Genomic DNA, 20,591 nt, shown 5'->3' with positions numbered 1-20,591 from the left:
TCAAACTGATCGGGAGTAAAATCTTTGATTAATATGGTAGTCGGGTTATTGAGTTAGTGAGCCTGTGTCAGACACAGCAGTTCCAAAATTCAAAGGATGCACAGAAAGTAAAATATGTTTAACTCAATCACCTCTAATCCATTATGGGATGGGAGAAGGTAACATAAAATAGCATGATGTAAGAATTATCCATCTATAAGAATTTTTAAAGACATGTTAAAAAAATTTTTTTTCCTAAGACCTGCCCAGCAGAATTTCATAAATATCACTAATGTATCTTAATAATTACTCTAATAACAAAAAGCTAGGATAGTTATACTCTGCGCATAAAAAAAATGTAATGATCCCAGATTCTTCACATCAGCTGTCATCTTTCTTTTCTCCTACAAATTTAATTTCTAAGGTTGTAACACTTTCACAATTACTTCTAGTAATAGAAGTAATCTAATCTACAAATATGGTTGTTGTTATTGTTTAGTTGCTGAGCTGTGTCTGACTGTTTGGCGACCCCATGGACTGTAGCCTGCCAGGCTCCTCTGTCTGTGGGATTCTCCAGGCAAGAATACTGGAGTGGGTTGCCATTCCCTTCTCCAGGAGATCTTCCCGACCCAGGGACTGAACCTGAATCTCCTGCATTGGCAGGCAGATTCTTTACCACTGAGCCACCAGGGAAGCCCACAGATGTGGTTCAGTTCAGTTCAGTTGTGTCCAACTCTGCGACCCCATGGACAGCAACACGCCAGGCTTCCCTGTTCATCACGAACTCCCGGAGTCTACCCAAACTCATGTATATTGAGTTGGTGATGCCATCCAACCATCTCATCCTCTGTCATTCCCTTCTCCTTCCACCTTCAATCTTTCCCAGCATCAGGGTCTTTTCCAGTGAGTCAGTTCTTTGCATCAGGTGGCCAAAGTATTGGAGTTTCAGCTTCAGCATCAGTCCTTCCAATGAATATTCTGGACTGATTTCCTTTAGGATGGACTGGTTGGATCTCCTTGCAGTCCAAGGGACTCTCAAGAGTTCTCCAGCACCACAGTTCAAAAGCATCAATTCTTTGGCACTCAGATTTCTTTATAGTCCAACTCTCACATCCATTCATGACTACTGGAAAAACCATAGCTTTAAACCATATTTTGTTGGCAAAGTAAATGTCTCTGCTTTTTAATATACTGTCTAGGTTGGTCATAACTTTTCTTGCAAGGAGCAAGCGTCTTTTAATTTCATGGCTGCAATCACTATCTGTAGTGATTTGGGAGCCCCCCAAAATAAGTCAGTCACTGTTTCCAGTGTTTCCCCATCTATTTGCCATGAAGTGATGGGACTGGATGCCATGATCTTAGTTTTCTGAATGTTGACTTTTAAGCCCACTTTTTCACTGTCATCTTTCACTTTCATCAAGAGTCTCTGTAGTTCTTCTTTACTTTCTGCCATAAGGGTTGTGTCATCTGGTGCCAGGTTCTAATTTTTGTAAAGCTTCAGGTTTAAAATAATTTCAAATAGAGCCAACATTAAAATGTACCTCTTCTATGTTCAAGGGTCTAATACCTGGTGGATGAATTTTCTCACAGTCTCTATCCGTAATCAAGCCTTTTACCTCATGCATAGCAGCCTTGTCCTCTGGCCCAGAGCGTAAGGAATGCTAGCAGCAAAGACAGGAAACGTCATCCAACAGTGAGGGCCACGTGACCAGCTGGAACTGAAGACTTCTCTTTGTTCAAACGAACTTGTCATTTTTTCCCCACTTCATGTAAAAACCTTGATGTTTAGAATTAAGAGTACTTTTAAAGCTTTGGGACAACTTTATTCACCTCATCAAATGGCTGGGAGGAATAAGTGTGCCACAGCAGGTGTAATAATCTATCAGACTTAACAGTCAGAGACACGGATCCTCTCGGGGTCTCCAATGCACCTGAGCTTCATAGGAGTCATGAGAACTTTCAAGAAATAGATGCTGTACAGCATGTAAACTGAACAACAATAAAAATCCCTTAATCTAGCTAGAGGTCAATGTATAGGTGATTTTTTGCATGATTCATGGGGATCTCTATTCCATAATGAGCTTTAAAATTAAATTCATTATAAGAAAACTCTATAAGAAAAACATCACGAGAAATTTGCTTGTTGAAAAATCAACCTTTGTGCTTATTTTTTAGCTTATTTAATATGAGTTAATATCTTAGGAAAATTCTTACTCTTGGCATCTTCATGTTACCTAATAGTTAAATGCAGTTGGTACCGGCTTTACTTCACCTGTTATTTAAAAATACCTCAATAAGCCACAAACACATACATATGTTTCATTCAATTTTTGTTTCTTTAGTTGCTAAGTCACATCCAACTCTATTGTGACCGCATGGACTGTAGCCCACCAGCTCCTCTGTCCGTGGGATTTCCCAGGCAAGAATACTGGAGCTGGTTGCCATTTCCTCCTCCGGGGGATCTTCCCCACCCAGGGACTGAGCCTGCATTGCAGGCAGATTCTTTACCACTGAGCCACCTGGGAAGCCCACATTTCTTTCAGTACATCAGTTCTAATGGTCTTTCCAAAATATACTCATCTACTGAGCTTTCATTTCAATCATCTGCTGATTCTTTCATTTTTCTAGCTGTTGGACTGTCTTTTTATTTAGTGAACTGCAGCCTCAGGGTATCTCAGGGGCCAGGGGAGCACCAGAATCGTCTGACTTCTGCCTCCAACACCCCGCTGGCAGAAACCATCTAAACTCAAGAGTGTGAGCCGCGTGATCTGTAATTAACATAGTGGTGCCAGTGAAGTGAAAGTGCTAGCGGCCCAGTCGTGTCTGACTCCTTGCAGCCCCATGGACTGTGGCCCACCAGGCTCCTCTGTCCGTGGGATTTCCCAGGCAAGAGTACTGGAGTGGGTAGCCATTCCCTTCTCCAGGGATCTGCCCGACCCAGGGATCGAACCTGCGTCTCCTGCACTGCCAGCAGATTCTTTACCGTCTGGGCCAGTTGGGAAGCCTTAGTGGTGTCAGGAGCACCCACATTTTTTGGTAATCCTTGCTTCGACACAAATACATTTATAACATCTTTTCAGGTTGGTGGTAAAAGTTTGAGTTTATTGCGGCAGGACAAACTCATGCTTTCTGTTCCAAATGGCTGGACAAGGACCAGTGTAGGACCACTTTTCAGATTTTTGACTTGGCACTTAAAACCTACCAACACCAGAGCATGTCCTCCATGTGGTCACAGGCTCCGCTTCACCAGAAGTGTTCAAGTAGAGCGCAACCGTGTGTGTTAGCGACTCTGCCTTAAAAGACAGGGAAATCAGAAAACCTGACACTTAATTTCCAACTCTGTGACTACACACTTGAAAATCCCTCAGAGGAAGCCTTACCTAGGCTCTTTTGATTAAGGCCCATGAAAGAATGGATTATTCCAAAACCTGTTAAAAATATAAGCACAAAAATCAGCAGCTGTTTGTCCTGAGTCTGAAAATATCTACCAGTCAACATTACACAGTTAGGAGAAAACTTTCCTATTTTCTCTTCCCTGATGGCACATTTGTTAAAGTTTCCATTAATGCCACTGCAGCACTCTTAAAGCTTTTTTAGTTTGAAGAACTTACAGATATTAGTTATGTGCATAGTTTATTGGGCAACCTACTCAATAATTTTGTTTGCCTCTTCAGACTGCAGCAAAATTTAGTTTCTTTCCCATCTGGTGCTGTTCAGTCTTGTCTCATATACACAGCCTTATCTGAACCTTGAATATTCACTAGAAGGACTGATGCTGAAGCTTGAATACTTTGGCCACCTGATGCGAACAGTTGACTCATTAGAAAAGACCTTGATGCTGGGAAAGACTGAAGGCAAGAAAAGAAGCTGGTGACAGAAGATGAAATGGTTGGATGGCATCACTGAGCCAATGGACATCAATTTGAGCAAAATCTGGGAGATAGTGAAGGACATGCAGTCGGACACCACTTAGCGGCTGAACAACCAACTCAGCTAATCTGAGAGGAACCCAGCTCTGAGAACTCTCAGCGGGCACATTCAGAGCAATCTGGCCTGGCCTCAGGTTTCTCCGCGAGGTCTGCAACTAACACCTTCTCTTGGGTGAGTTTCCTGGTCTTTGTGGACCTTCTGCAATAAGCTTGATGTTACATGTTAAAATTCCTTCTTGATATAAATACATGGCCATCAAGTTCGTTAGGACAGAGTTAAGATTTTTGACTTTGGATCAAGTTTGTAGATTCACATAAAAATTACTTCCTTTACCCCCTTTCCCCTAAGATATGCCACAGATACAAAAGGTAGGGACGCGCACTGCCCACATACTTCCTACAAAAGTAAAGAGTAAACCAGGCTACATGCACACGGCCTCGACCAGGGACGTGACACGCTCTGCACACCTGTGCAAATCCTTTATTAAAGCAACAACCAAAGTACAGGATGGCTCACTTTTTTTTTTTTTTTTGCTGCTCTATCAACTTAAATATTAATCATTTGCTTATACATTTAAATTATTTTTAAAAAGGTGAACATTTATAGCTCACAAATCAACAGAGTGACATTTCCACCCAGATACATTTTTCCATCTTATTTCCCAGTTTTAACAATGGACATTCAGAACTAGAGGGATAGCACATCAAACGTAAGTGGCAGCACCTTCTGTGAGCAGCGCCAGGGTGTCTGAGAGATACACTGAAGGTTTACATTCTTCATGAAATAAAGACAATTTATGCAGAAACATTCTTAGACCCATTGGCTTTATTTTTACATTCTCTATGAGCTTTAAGTTCGGTGGTGGCATTCTGAGCATTAGACCTCTTACAAATGACATCTCTAAAAAAGTCTTAATTATATTTTCTTGTATAACAGACACTCAGTCTTTCAGAAAGCGAAATAAGCAATTCTATTTTATTTGATTTTTCACCCCACCACTGATTTAATCCAGATCTTGCTAATCACTGTAGAAACCCTATAAGTCATTAGGAAGATGAACTTTGTTATCTATTAGAGGATTTTACAATGAATGTTGCTGCTGCTGCTGCTGCTGCTGCTGCTAAGTCGCTTCAGTTGTGTCCGACTCTGTGCGACTCAATAGACGGCAGCCCACCAGGCTCCCCCGTCCCTGGGATTCTCCAGGCCAAAAACACTGGAGTGGGTTGCCATTTCCTTCTCCAATGCATGAAAGTGAAAAGTGAAACTGAAGTCAATAAATAGGTGAATGTAAAAATGACTAATACCTTGAAGATGGTGGTGGTTTTGTTGCTAAGTTGTATCCAACTCTTTGCCCCTGTAGCCTGCCAGGCTCCTCTGTCCATGGGATTCTCCAGGTAAGAATACTGGAGTGGGTTGCCACTCCCTTCTCCAGGGGATCTTCCTGACCCAGGGATTGAACTTGCCTTTCCTGCATTGCAGGTGGATTCTTTACTGCTGAGCCACTAGAGACACCCAACCTTGGAATCAACAGAGATCAAAATATGTAGGTGACTATACAATGAGCTTTGGTGGCTATTTAAAGAGTACCAATGAATTAGTCAAAAAGCCAGAACAGAAACAGGGATTATGATGTAAAGAGAATGCAAAAAGGGTGTGTGAAGATGGATACTGGGTAGTCACTGAACTGTGCTGAGTATAAAACAGAGTATCTGAAAGATAAGCGAAATGCTCTGTTTTCTCACCCAAAGAAACACTGAGATGAAACCCCTGTTCACAGAACCACTGGGGCTATGAGGAGTTTTAGCACTGGTGAAAAAGGGAAAGTGGTAGCCACACAGTTGTGTCCGACTCTTTGTGACCCCATGGACTGAAGCCTGCCAGGCTCCTCTGTCTGTGGGATTCTCCAGGCAAGAATATTGGAGTGGGTGGCCATTTCCTTCTCCAGGGGATCTTCCCCATCCAGGGAATGAACCCAGGTCTCCCGTGTTGCAGGCAGATTTTTTACTGTATGGGAAGCCCTGGTATAAGACTGAAATTTACCCTGCACATACAGGTGGGCTGGTTTGCCTTTCTGAAACAGCTCCTCAGCCAGCAGGGATTGGGGTCTCTAGGGCTGAGCTGGTTTATGTTGGTGGCACTACATTTAGAGGCTATCTATTCAAAACAGGTAAACATTCTTTCTGCCTTACGTTTTCTTCATAGGCTAAAGAGCTGAACAGATTCGAGGTTACCAATAAGTAACAATCCACGTATTATATTTGAAATGTTATCAGTCCAGTGAATAAGCTACACAGCCATCGTTCAAGCCCAGTCTCCACCAAACTGCTTTATCACATGTGCCCTTCAAAGGAAGTCTGAACAACACAGATGTCTACAGTTAAAAATGAAACACACAATAAAGAAGCGAAGGATTCCAGACTCCACTGTGTGGGAGGTCAGGACTTTTGGCCTTGGCTTTGGGGAAAAAAACACAAACTCCCATCAGCAATCATTCTGGGTGTAATGACAGTACAATAATGCTCAGGACGAGCGAGGACATTCAGGTGTTTCTAGAGCGATTTCTATACGTTACAGATGTCACATTTGGTTCCTAGAGATTTAGTCAAGTATTAGTATCTCTTTTTGTCAAGTATGATATACAAAAAGATGAGAATAGTAGATGTGCCCTAAAGATATGAAAATATATATAAAACAAAACCATTATAAATTACATAGATTTGCAATATAAAATTGTTTTTCCCCCATTTAGAATAAATATCATCCAAGTTTACAGGTCATTGCAGTGAATTAAATATGCACACATATCTGAATCATTTTCGGAACTTCAAGAAAAAAAAATTGTTATAGATATGACCAGATGACTCGGAAACCAGAAACTGCTTGCTTTTGAGAAGAATGACCTAAGACCCAAGGGACATGGCTTGGGATTCAGTGTTAAGCTGCAAAACTGCCCCAAAGAGCCATACGTAGCCATACTTCTATCAATTTCTATGAAGCTGAACATTTATCTTTGAAAAACCAGGCGAAAGTCATGAAACTGTCTCTGTCCCCTATTCTAGTGGGAGAGCGTTTCTATTTCGTAAAGAAGCTATAGCATAAACAGGGAGAGACAGAGACATCTTTGTAGTAACCCAGCTTCATCTCTGGTTGGCTACTAATATTATTCTATCAAGAGCTTTCTGATGCCTTAAAGGGGAACATGTTAAAAATCTACATAGTCTCCCCAGTCTAAAGAAGCTAAAACCAACATGAAAACATTCTTTGGTCACTCAGTTCTGCTCCTGCTTTTAAAAAAGTTTGCCTGTGTTTAACTATCTGTATCCAACATCCACGTGGGAGATGCCTTCTCCTGTCATTTCCACGTGGAAACCTGTATGTGGGTTTCGCTGGAGGGAGAAGGGGACAGAATGGGAAAAAGTTCATTTGGGGACCCCCTTATTGTGGCTTTGGGTGCACAGATCCATGGTAAGGATCCGCTGGCCTCCACAAGTGGAAAAAAGTTTACATTCTAAGACGTGGTGATGAAACTTCTCCGCAGGCCAAATACAGAAAACCTTTCTCCAGGGAGCCCATGCGGGGGTCAAGGTTTCTCTGGACTGTTCACTTCTCATGTTTTATGTGACCACCCAAAACACTCCAAACTGATGGGAATGGGTCATCTGAGGCCAAGAGGAATCTGACCCAACTATGTGTCCAGTCAGACCACCTTTCACATCAGTTATCTCTACACAGAGAAACCACTGACTCCAAGCCCTCCGTTCTCAGCTCCAGACCCAGATGAATTTTCTGAAGAAGTTGGCAGCAAAAGCATGTAATAACATCATGGGCCCATTTCTGCTCCCAAGACTCCTTGTTTCGTGTAAGGGGGGGCATCATGGGAGATGACAAACTTTCTACAAAACTCTAAATGTCAGAACCAGGTAGGATCTGGGGACCCAAGTACCACCTCCGTGTTTGGCAGATGAGAAAGATTCAACCCAGGGACGTGGTGAAGGCTCACTCACGCAGACAGTCAGGACTTGAGGACTAAGCCTTGGGTCTCTTCACCAAACGTGCAGCCCAAGGGACCTTTGTGGACCCATGACGTGGCTGTGACACTCATGACGACCTCAAGGTTATGGCACTCCTGCTCGTAAATGGCAAGGAAATTATACCTCTTCTTTTCATGGTTACATCTAAACTGCGGACGTTGCTCTAATGCTTTTGGGGGTGGAAGATCCACAACTGTCTTAAAAAGCTCTGAGTTTTGTAAGCTGGTTCCTTGAATTTGCAACAGTGCCGATTTTCAGCGTAAAAAGTGTTAGATGAACCAGCGAGGACAGTGAAACCCTGCAAGCGATTGTGGAGAAGGGCAGGGTGATGATGCTGGCTGGCTTATGTGGGCAAGGAAAGCACTGAGACGGGGCCAGGGAGTGCGTGGGGTGCCCCACTGGCACAAAGCCCACAGTGGTTACCAGCACAGGCCAATGAGGGGCGGGCCTGAGGCAACGAGCTTCGGCTTCTAAGAACATCACTCTGGCCTCACATACAGCCGCCTTCTAGTGGGGGCTGAAAATGAATTCAAGAATGCTGGCATGATGATGCCGTTATCCTAACCCGTCTCTGCCCCCTTCAAGGATGGACAAGTCAGCCATGCAATTAGCAGGAGTGGGCCTGGTGGGGCGACCCCCACGACCCTCATGCTTGCTGCCCTAACACAAGCACTGGGGCCCCCTGACGTCCATGGTCCATGGCAGCCACGGCAGGAGCCCCCCGCTCCCCACCTAAACAGATTCCTCAGGCACCTCTGTCTCCGCAGGTGACATGCCTTCCAGACGAAGCAGCAGCTGGCTTGGAGGGGGACACTGTTTAGACATAAGAACAGGGCTTTCCACGGGCAGTCTGGGCAGATTCAAGTTCATGGTCTCCCTCCAACCTCAGCTGAGCTCACCCAAAGGCTCTCAGAATGGGACGGGTAAACCTATTTTTATTTGGCTATTAAAGTGCTATTCCTGGGCAAGGTTTTTTTTTTTTTTTTTCTTCTCTCAGTTTCACAAGAGCAGCTTCACTGGAAATGAAGTCACAAAAAAAGCAACCGATGGAGACAGGCCTGGGAAACGACAAACATCAGGAGGCTGGTAGCTAGCTGCTTTGGAATGTTAAGATGACTCGTGGGAATCGGCCCTGACACCAAAGCCTGCGAGGTAAAAGTCTGGGGCGTGCGGGGGAGGGGGGAGAACAAGGACAGAGTGGTCAAGGGAGCGGACCCGCAGGAACAGTCAGCATTCCAGTCACAACGCCTGGGTTATAAAGCGACAGTGATGGGGCAAAACTGAGAAGAAAGTGCAACAGAGCCGCGGAGGGATGGACTACAGCTGCTCCCTTGGCAGACCCCTTTTTCAACAGAAGAGCAGCGCCCTGTGCCCCGGACAGGGCTGTGAACTCAGAGTCTCTGACAGTCAGTGTTCTCTGCCAAAGGGGCAGCAGCGGTTAAGGTCATCTGGCGGAGAAGAGCCTCTGAGGTTCGTGTCACGTGAACAGACACCTGCCCAAGGTCACCACCCCCGCTCCCCAGATGGTGCTCGCATCCCCCTTGGCTGGGGGTCGACCGGGGCATGCGTGCAGGGGCCTGACTCGTGCGTGCGTGCGGGGGCCAGACTCCTACCTACGACCTGCGTCTCCGGTAAGGCTTAGCGGCGAGGGCGGCCTGCATCTGTCCCGAGGGGTGGCCCTGAATCTCGGGGTGTGCATAGCTTCGGGGTGGGGGTGGGGTTACACTGTTAGACATGGCTTTCATAGACGACATGGGTGCTCCCGTCCCGCGGCCTGGCTGGCTCCGCGGCCTCCAGCAGACCAGGCGGCAGGACGCAGTCCGGCACCTCAACGGGCGTTGGTTCCTCGGAGGTCAGCGCCGCCGACGTGACCTCGGTGGAGGGCGCCGCGGACTCCGGGGAGCGCTCGGCCGATGGCTCGGTGTCCTCCTCCTCGTCTCCGGCCTCCAGGGACCCGGCGGCCTGGTCGTCCGAGGGCTCCCGGTGGGCTGGGGGGTGCACAGACACCTCAATGGCGATCTGCTGGGGCTGCTCGTGCAGCGACGAGGCATCAGAGTCAGCGTCGGGGATGGTGTAGACCTCGTCCCCGTCGACGGCTGCGGCCTCCTGGCCCTCGGGCGTGTGGCGCACGAAGTTCTGGTGGCCATGCTCATCCAGGCCCACCACCTCCATGAGCTCCTCCACGATGGTCCTGCAGTTCATGATGAGCGGGGGCAGCGGCACACTGCGTGCCAGCTCCTCGATGTAGCGGGCGAACTCCATGGTCTTGAACTGCGTGACCTTGGCCAGCTCCAGCGTCTTGGCTGACGTGATGATCGGGATGCGCTTAGCGATCTCGAAGGCCTTCTGCAGCTTCTCGGCGCCCTCCGTGCGGAAGAACTCGTTGATGGCCTTCTCGGTCTTCTTCAGGTGGCTGCTCATCATGCAGAGGCGGGTGACATTGAGCACCAGCACCACGGCGAAGGCCACCAGGCACACCACCATGTAGTACACGCCCATGTCGCCCGACGTGAAGACCACCCGCAGCGTCACCGTGTTGTTCACGGTGCCGTGCACGTTGGAGGCCACGCACGTGTATCTCCCTCGGTCCGAGAAGGACACCTTGGTGATGTTCAGGAGGCCGTCATGCATCTGCCACTTTCCTGCAGGAGAAGGAGGACAGGGTCAGCCGGGCCCTCTGCTCCGCACAGTGACCGCTCCACATGGCACCGTGTGCGCCTCACACCACTCCCGAGGCTGGCGGTGAACAGAGAACACCTCCCTCCACCACTGATGGTGTGCACGGTGAGCTCTGAGCACACCTCCCACCACCAGATCTGCTGCGGCTGACGATGGGGACAGTGAATGGTGACCTCGACACATGGGGAGAGGAAGAGCCCACTTAATCCACAGACTTAGGAAAGAGTCATGAGCACCAGCCCATTTTATAGGATGGAGAAACTGAGGGAGGGGCCCTCTAACCCCCTCTCAAGGGCACCAGTTAGGAATCAGTTGGGCTAGATGCGAGAGTTCAAGCCCAACACGTTGGACTCTGAACACCAAATCATACCGTGCAATTCCACACTCTAGAGAAAAATTAGAAACACAGACAGTCTGGAAAAGCACTGTGCTATTATCGCTAGGGAATTCCTTAATGTGGCATCTGATTTTCTCACCTGCCTGTGAGCAAGGCACCGCAGGCACTGCAGAATATACGTTCACTGGAAAGTTCTTGTTTATAAAGTATAAAGAATATAAAGTACTTTGGGATCAACCTGAGAACTAGAGTGAAAGCGTTAGTCACTCAGTCCTGTCCGCCTCTTTGTGACCCCATGGACTGTAGCCTCCCAGGCTCCTCTGTCCATGAAATTCTCCAGGCAAGAATACTGCTTGCCATGCCTTCCTTCAGGGGATCTTCCCAACCCAGGGATTGAACCCAGGTCTCCTGAACTGCAGGCAGACTCTTTACCATCTGAGCTACCAGGGAAGTAAATCAGTTAAATTATAATTGTTTACCTGGGTTTCTCATATTTGAGATTGAAGTTATCCTCAGTTGATGGAAACATGACTTATTCATTTAGACTCTACAATGAGCTACATTGTGGAGATCCAGAAGCTGGGTGTGAATAAATATCAATTTGGTTTGGCTTTGCAAATAAACAATAGACCCATCAGGTTGAATGGAGAAGGAAATGGCAACCCACTCCAGTATTCCTGCCTGGAACATCCCATGGACAGAAGAGCCCGGTGGGTTACAGTCCATGGGGTTGCAGAGTCAGGCACGACTGAGCAACTGAACAACAAATCAGGTTGAAAGCAGGCCTCACCCCATGGAGAATGCTGTAACAGAGACGAACTCTTCCCTGTCTGGCCCGGAAAGGATCCAGCACTGCCCTGGGAATCAGGTTCTTAATCTGAATTAATCTTTGCTAGGAGAAGGCAATGGCACCCCACTCCAGTACTCTTGCCTGGAGAACCCCATGGACGGAGGAGTCAGGTAGGCTGCAGTCCATGGGGTCACGAAGAGTCGGACACAACTGAGCGACTTCACTTTCACTTTTCACTTTCATGCACTGGAGAAGGAAATGGCAACCCACTCTGGAGTTCTTGCCTGGAGAACCCCAGGGATGGGGGAGCCTGGTGGGCTGCCGTCTATGGGGTTGCGCGGGGTTGGACACGACTGAAGCGACTTAGCCGCAGCAGCAGCAGGGGTTCATCCTTAATCTGCCTGTGTACCCGCCGGTCAAAAGACCTGACCCCAGAGCCCCGGGACACATGACCCTATGTCTGCCTTTCAGGTTTCGGGTCTGAGCCTTCTGCAGCCCACGCCATCTCCCCAAGAGGGGCCCTGAGAGACACAAGGCTGGGCCTGGCCCTGGGGGAGTTCTGAGAGCTGGCGGATATTTCCGTAAAAGCACTCATGTCCCCAAGTGAGCCAGAGAAGCTCTCCTGAGAGATGGGGCAACTTAACTATAGTTTCCTTCCAAGTGTCTTATCACATTGCATTTTTGTTTGTTTCATCCCCCTCTGGCATAAACTTAAGCCTAATGAGAAGTCTGATATTTCCCCAAAGCAACTAGAAACTGTTAAAAAAAAAAAAAAAACAATCTGTGAGCATTAAAGTGATGAGGGTCCCCAGGGAGTGTGAGACAGGAGACAGCCTGCATCACTCCAGGTCCTCTGCCTCAGGGACCGTCCTCAGGGAAGCTGGCTGGAGTCGTGGGGGCCTGCAGCACCCCCACCCCTCGTCGGCCTGGGGAACCTGGCGGGAAGCCTGCCATAGAAGGCGCTGTCACATTTTCTGGAGCAACATCTGTGGAGAGGGGCTCTTGGTGTCCCTGAGCACCCAGCTTCTAACAACTTAGCCAGTGTCCTCTCTCTGAGAGTAGAAGATGCGGGAAATCTGGTGGATTTCAGTCTCCTGTGAGCGTGAGTGGACAGACCAACCTGTACCCCCTCTGTGAAGCCTCCCCTTGTCCACGTGGGCAGGGGCCAGCCTCCTACCCTGTCTGTTCACTCCTTGAATATCAGGCTTCAGATGTGATACAGCAGATTTATCCAAATATAAAATCATCTGAGCAAGGGAAATGATCAATTTGATCTTTCTGACCCAGGGATCAAACCCACATCTCCTGTGTCCCCCTGCACTGGCAGGTAGATTCTTTACCAACTGTACCGCCTGGGATCACACCAGACCACAGCAGGCACAGCAAAAGAGAACATGTCTCATTGACTGAAGGTTTATGACAGACAGGGAAGGTGCTGAGCTCAAGAGAACTACAGAATCTATCTGTGGGAACTTCTCACACTGACCGCTCTCACTTTGGTAGGAAGTACAGCAGCAGGACGGGAGAAGGTGAGGTTATTTGCATGGGGAACACTTGGGATCAGTCTGTTCACCTCCTACCCTTTCATCCCCACTCCATCCGTGGAGGAATTATCTACGAGTTCAAGGTCAGAGAAGGAGGAACCTGGGTGTAGAAGAGGAGGAGCAGAAGAGAGTGTTGAAGTCAGGAGGCAGGCGCCTGACGGGAACATAAATGGCTTTCTCGAAATATCTCAGCTATGCTTTTAGAGATGGCTGTATTCTGTCATAGAAAAGTGAAGCACAGAAATGCATACTAGTTACAAGACACCAACACTTTATTGACTATTCAAAGCGTTTCCGAACTTGGATTTCATAGTTATCTTCAGGGATGTGTTCAACTGTCTAGTTCAGTTCAGCTCAGTCGCTTAGTCATGTCCGACTCTTTGCGACCCCACGGACAGCAACACACCAGGCTTCCCTGTCCATCACCAACTCCTGGAGCTTACTCAAATTCATGTCCATTGAGTCGGTGATGCCACCCAGCCATCTCATCCTCTGTCGTCCCCTTTTCCTCCCACCTTCAATCTTTCTCAGCATCAGGGTCTTTTCTAATGAGTCAGTTCTTCTTATCAGGGGGCCAAAGTATTTTGGAGTTTCAGCTTCAGCATCAGTCCTTCCAATGAACACTCAGGACTTTAGGATAGACTTGTTGGATCTCCTTGCAGTCCAAAGGGACTCTCAAGAGTCTTCCCCAACACCACAGTTCAAAAGCACCAAGTCTTCGGTGCTCAGCTTTCTTTATAGTCCAACTCTCACATCCATACATGACCGCTGGAAAAACCACAGCTCTGCCTGGAAACTGTCCACAGACATGTATTTATCTAGCTTGGGCCCAACAGATTCAATGCAGATACAGACTCAAACATGTCAGAAGTTCCTAGTCACAGGTCAAAACAGGCCCTGTCTGCAGTAAACACAATTAGGTGACACTTGTGGTTCGTTTGGGGGAAACCAGTGGGATAGTCAGTGCATAAATTGTTAGTTTCGTGTATATTCTGCTTCTTAGCCCAGAACAATGGGTCCTTAGAATAACACCTATTGTAGACTTTATCCAATAATGAACTTCATTTATTCTTGAAGGCTGAAGCCTCACTGTGTGATAAAGTTGACGTCTTTAGAAGGACAGCTGTCTTTTTTATCTTGTTCATGCATTCCATCAACAAGCCTTAGTTTACACATCGTCTGTCACCAGGCTCCCTGACAGAGAATGCAGATGCAAGGATGAATCAGACACGACCCCTGGCTGCAGAGACCAGTCATATGGCGAGAGGGACGCAGACTCCCTGCCAAACCGGGGTGCGTGGCACGTGCCCTGAGTGGATGCTGCTGGACGGGAGGGTGCGGTCCTGGGTGGGGCTGGGGCTGTGGGGAGAGGAACAGGAGGAGAAAGCCCTCCAAGGCCAGAGGGGATGATGGGACATGTGAGAAAAGGAGGGGAGCCCATTGCTGCAGGGGCAGAGAACTGCGGGCAGAGGCCCGGCCGCCCCACCTCTTCCCTGGCTCTGAGCCCTGGTTCAATCAGCGGAGAAGACCTCGCGGTCCAGATGCAGATGGCGGCACATGGGGGGGGGGGTTAAATTAAGGGAGATGTCATTTCAGATCAGGAGGCAAACAACAGTGGGACAACTGATGGCTTGTTCAAAAAAAAAAATAAAGTTAAACTCCTAGTTTAGTGACACATGAAAATAAATCCCAAGTACTCTGAAGATCCAAATGTAAAACATAACAAGAAGACATGAAAATATTTCCATGGCCTTGGGACAGGTAAGCCTTTTTCAGCATTTCAAGAATCCCAGAAACTGCCAACAGACAACCCTGATGGATCAGACTTCTCCCCAGTTAAAAGTTCCACACTATGATATATGTTATACTAAAGTTATAAGCAAATGATAGAGCAGGAGAAACTTCTAGAATATCTGACAATTGCTTAGTAACTAGAGACCATGAAGAACTCCGAGTGTGTGTGCTCAGTTGCCTCAGTCATGTCTGACTCTTTGTGACCCCATGGATTGCAGACCGTTAGGCTCCTTCAGGCTCCTCTGTCCATGGGATTCTCCAAGCAAGAACACTGGAGTGGGTAGTCAGTCCCTCCTCCAGGGGATCTTCCCAACACGGGGATCCAACAAATCTCCTGTGCCTCCTGCACTGGAGGTGAGTTCGTTACCACTGAACCACCTGGTAAGCCCGAAGAATGCCTAAAAATCAAGGCAATAACCCAGAAGGAAAAAAAAAAAAAAAAAAAAGAGGTGGGGGGAAAGGACTTGGATGAATAAGTCACCAAAAAATGGAATGCAGGTAGCGCCTAAGTACACAAAATCACTTGTGGTTAAATCATAGCAAAATTTAAAGAAGTTCGAGTAACTTTTAAAACAGGTAACTTTTCCACCTTGCGGGGGGGCGGGTCACGGGAGGATGAGAAAGACACACTGCCCACAGATGGGGCTGCCGTGGGGACGCTGCTGCAAGGCTGGTTTCTGGAATCTACCAAAGTTCAAGATGAATGTATCTGTTACCCACTTCTAGGATTCTTGAAATGCTTCAAATCAGGCAGGCCTAGATCTGATCAGGAAAATATTACTGAATGTAAGAAAATCAAGGGCGTGGAAACATCTTTTTAGCGTCTGTCTCCTTGGGGACACAGTTCTGGAAACTTCCTCCCAGCTGACACCCTCTGGGCAAAGCCGACATCTGGGTCCCAGGCCGGGAAAGTGGCTGACTTTGTATTGCTAGTCACCTTGGGGCCTGGGCACACAGAGGGCGAGTCACTCAGGGTGGCACAAGCTCACATCCACAGAACTGCGTCAGGGGACCAGTCCAGCAACTAGAGAAGCAGGTCAAAGCAACGTGTGGCGACAGCTAAACCCAAGAAATGCCACAGTACACGGGATACCATGATTCGGCAAGACAGGTCAGGGACAATACCCATGCCAGCACCTCCCAGTCAAGTGACCGCTGGACAGAACCAGAGTACCAGCCTCTCCCGGAAGTGAAGCAGCTTGAGAAAGGTGACAGTACAGCCACGGAGATGCTGCAAGCACAGTTCTCCTCCAAACCCATGCCTGCCAGAACCCCCATCTGTCCAGCCATCCTGAGGACCACTCAGCATCAAAAATTATCATGCCCAGGAAAGCGTTCAGTTCAGTAGCTCAGTTGTGTCCGACTCTTTGCAACCCCACGGACTGCAGCACACCAGGCCTCCCGGTGCATCACAAACTCCTGGAGCTTACTCAAACTCATGTCCATTGAGTTGGTGACGCTATCCAACCGTCTCATCCTCTGTCATCCCCTTTTCCTCCTGCCTTCAATCTTTCCCAGCATCAGGGTCTTTTCTAATGAGTTAGTTCTTCACATGAAGTGGCCAAAGTATTGGAGTTTCAGCTTCAGCATCAGTCCTTCAAATAACACCCAGGACTGATCTCCTTTGGGATGGACTGGTTGGATCTCCTTGCAGTCCAAGGGACTCTAAAGAGTCTTCTCCAACACCACAGTTCACAAGCATCAATTCTTCGGTGCTCAGCTGTCTTTATAGTCCCAACTCTCACATCCATACATGACTACTGGAAAAACCATAGCCTTGACTAGATGGTTGTTGGCAAAGTAATGTCTCTGCTTTTTAATATGCTGTCTGGGTTGGTCATAACTTTTCTTCCAAGGAGCAAGCGTCTGTTAATTTCATGGCTGCAGTCACCATCTGCAGTGATTTTGGAGCCCAAGAAAATAAAGTCTGACACTGCTTCCCCATCTATTTGCCATGAAGTGATGGGACCAGATGCCATGATCTTAGTTTTCTGAATGTTGAGTTTTAAGCCAATTTTTTCATTCTCCTCTTTCACTTTCATCAAGAGCTCTTTAGTTATTCTTCGCTTTCTGCCATCAGGGTGGTGTCATCTGCATGTCTGAGGTGATTGATATTTCTCCTGGCAATCTTGATTCCAGTTTGTGCTTCCTCCAGCCCAGCATTTCTCATGATGTACTCTGTGTATAAGTTAAATAAGCAGGGTGACAATATACAGCCTTGACGTATACTGACATGAAAAGCATACACACTAGCATGTATAAAACAGAGAGCCAATGGAAATTTGCTGTTTTGACTCTGGTCACTCAAAGCAGGGCTCTGTAACATCCTACAGGGGTGGGAAAGGGGGAGGAGGGAGGGAGGTTCAAGAGGGAGGGGACAGATGTACACCTATGGTTAATTCATGTTGATGCACAGCAGAAATCAAGCAATATTGTAAAGCAACTATCTTTCAGTTAAAAATAAATTAAAAAAATTAACATCATGACAAAATACAAAGCTCTTAGAAGTTCCCTTAAATTATTTCTTAGAAGGAAAGGATTTCTCTTTTTCCTTGGAGAGGTCTTTCTGTGAAAGGGTAAACCACTAATGTATGGTTCATCTACTCATGGATAGGAGTAGATGTGGTTTAGTCCTTAGCTCAGTTCAGTTCAGTCCAGTCACTCGGTCATGTCTGACTCTTTGCGACCGCATGAACTGCAGCATGCCAGGCCTCCCTGTCCATTACCAACTCTCGGAGTTTACTCAAACTCATATCCATCAAGTCAGTGATGCCATCCAGCCATCTCATCCTCTGTCGTCCCCTTCTCCTCTTGCCCCCAATCCCTCCCAGCATCACAGTCTTTTCCAATGAGTTGACTCTTCGCATGAGGTGGCCAAAGTATTGGAGTTTCAGCTTCAGCATCAGTCCTTCCAATGAATACCCAGGGCTGATCTCCTTCAGAATGGACTGGTTGGATCTCCTTGCAGTCCAAGGGACTCTCAAGAGTCTTCTCCAACACCACAGTTCAAAAGCATCAATTCTTCAGTGCTCAGCTTTCTTCATAGTCCACTCTCACATCCATACATGACCACAGGAAAAACCATAGCCTTGATTAGACAGACCTTAGTCGGCAAAGTAACGTCTCTGCTTTTGAATATGCTATCTAGGTTGGTCATAACTTTTCTCCCAAGGAGTAAGCGTCTTTTAATTTCATGGCTGCAGTCACCATCTGCAGTGATTTTGGAGCCCCCCTAAAATAAAGTCTGACACTGCTTCCACTGTTTCCCCATCTATTTCCCATGAAGTGATGGGACTAGATGCCATGATCTTCATTTTCTGAATGTTGAGCTTTAAGCCAACTTTTTCACTCTCCTCTTTCACTTTAATCAAGAGGCTTTTTAGTTCCTCTTCACTTTCTGCCATAAGGGTGGTGTCATCTGCATATCTGAGGTTATTGATATTTTTCCTGGCAATCTTGATTCCAGCTTGTGTTTCTTCCAGCCCAGTGTTTCTCATGATGTACTCTGCATATCAGGTCCATCTCTTTAGTGACTCCATGGACTATAGCCCGCCAGGCTCCTCTGTCCATGGGATTCTCCAGGCAAGAATACTGGAGTGGGTTGCCATTTCCTGCTCCAGGGGATCTTCCTGACCTGGGGACTGAACCTACATCACCCGCGTCTCCTGCACTGCAGGCAGATTCTTTACCACTGATAGGTGGTACAAGAAGATTAAGTTTCTGCTCACAACCTCATTTAGACATGGGGGATCTGTCCAAACAAGGTTATTTTCATGAAATCAACTGAGACATTCCAGGAGGTGAGGGTCCTGATAACATTTACACAGAGAGAAAGGAAGTGCAAACACTCAGTCAAATGACGCCACACTGAGTCCACACTTATCTGTAAGTGTGGGGCCTGTTCTCTAGTTTGTGAAATAGAGGAGACTCAGGGAAGGCATCCAGCCTTTCTACAAAACAGAACTGAATGTGAACGGAGCCCCACATGACTGTCACGGGGCTTCTGCAACAGGTGTGAGCCACCCTTCCCACCTCTCCAGAGCCCAGCCACTGCAGAGACCGAGGGCATAGACACCGCAGCAGCCAGGCCCCCGTGCCCCAGGGTCCCATCCTCCTGAGCGGCCTCTTCAGCCAGTCCTGGGGCTGCTAACAAGCTGCTTCCTACATCACGTGGGGCTGAGGAGCCTGGGATCATCCCGGCTTAGTTCAGCTCTCTGCTCAGGAAGGGGGGGAACAGGGGAAGGCTCAGGGTATACACAGCCTGCTGTTGTGCTCTGCTTTAAAGAATCAAGAATACCTGAAAGGAAGCCATCTTTTCATTTCCTGTCAAAGGAAACATCTGACTCGCCAGCTAATTCAACCTGATAATCTTCATTTTTAAAAAAGTGCCCACACACCACTGCATGCAGGCTGGCAAGAGTCTCTTCTGAGAGTGCCCAGCACTGGGTGGAGAGAAATAACTTCCCGTTTTGGTATCTCGGCTATCCTTATCTGAGAGTGATAGGGAAGGGTCTTCCCACTGCTCAGAGGGAGCACCACTCTGAAGAAACACTACAAACGGTGGCCCGTTAGCAGGCTGGCCTCTGACATGATTCCTTCTGGAAAACGAACCAAAGTACTGCTCTTACGGGAAACTATATTACGGGTTCTCACAGATGACTTAACTGACTGTGGAATGATTCTTTAGCTGGCTAAGAGGCTTCTTTAGGTGGGACCAGGGTTTCTCCAGTTGATGATGGACAGAGAAGCCTGGTGTACACGGGGCTGCAAAGAGCTGGACATGACTGAGCAACTGAACTGAACTGAACTGAACTAAGGGTTTCTCCACTTGGGCTGGCATGTTGCGTCAGATAATTCTTTGGAGGGCTTCGCTGGTGACTCAGGGGTAAAGAACCCGCCTGTCAATGGAGGAGACACGGGATCAAACCCCTGGGTCAGGAAGATCCCCTGGAGAAGGAAATTGCAACCCACTCCAGTATTCTTGTCTGGGAAATGCCATGGACAGAGGAGCCTAGCGGGCTACATAGTTCCTGGGGTCTCAAAGTGTCAGCATGACTACCTGACTGAGCAACACCACTTCTCTGTAGGGGGCTGTCCTGTGTGTTGTGGGATGTTGAGAATATTCCTGGTTTCCACCCACTAGATACCAGTAGCGTCATCTCGCCCTCCCTCCTCTCTTGCCCTGTCCACGACTACCAACAATGCCTTCAGACTTGGCTGGTACCCTCTGGGTGAGACAATCACTGGCTCTGGCCAAAAGAAATACTGTGTGCAGAACATCCCCTAAAGCATCCACACGCACTGCTTTCTCCACGGCCGGACCACATGGGGGTCAGTGGGCCTCTGCACACAGAGGGAACGTGCCGGGAGGGGGGAGATGGCTGATGGAAGAGAAGGTGCCTCCCTTGCCATTACGGTGTCATCTCAAGATTTTAAATGACACTTCAGGGATAGACATGCTTTTTATTTTTTATTTTTAGGTTGAGAACTTGAGAGAGTGAATAAGA

At 47.6% G+C, this 20,591-nt stretch overlaps 1 protein-coding gene across 2 annotated transcripts in view; it reads right to left on the bottom strand.

Moving 5' to 3' along the window:
* Window positions 1-4,359: 4,359 nt before the first annotated feature.
* MFAP3L (microfibril associated protein 3 like) overlaps window positions 4,360-20,591 on the bottom strand; it is a 47,032-nt gene continuing 30,800 nt past the window's right edge. For both annotated transcript variants that reach the window (XM_042243559.2, XM_027964635.3), the window contains exon 3: window positions 4,360-10,582. In XM_042243559.2, coding sequence (XP_042099493.1) covers window positions 9,669-10,582 — 914 coding nt within the window. In that variant the 3' untranslated portion in view covers window positions 4,360-9,668. The remainder of the gene's footprint in view (window positions 10,583-20,591) is intronic.

This window comes from Ovis aries, chromosome 2 (genome assembly GCF_016772045.2).
Source record: "Ovis aries strain OAR_USU_Benz2616 breed Rambouillet chromosome 2, ARS-UI_Ramb_v3.0, whole genome shotgun sequence".
Classification (NCBI taxonomy): domain Eukaryota; kingdom Metazoa; phylum Chordata; class Mammalia; order Artiodactyla; family Bovidae; genus Ovis; species Ovis aries.
This window is presented reverse-complemented; position numbering and strand designations above follow the sequence as displayed.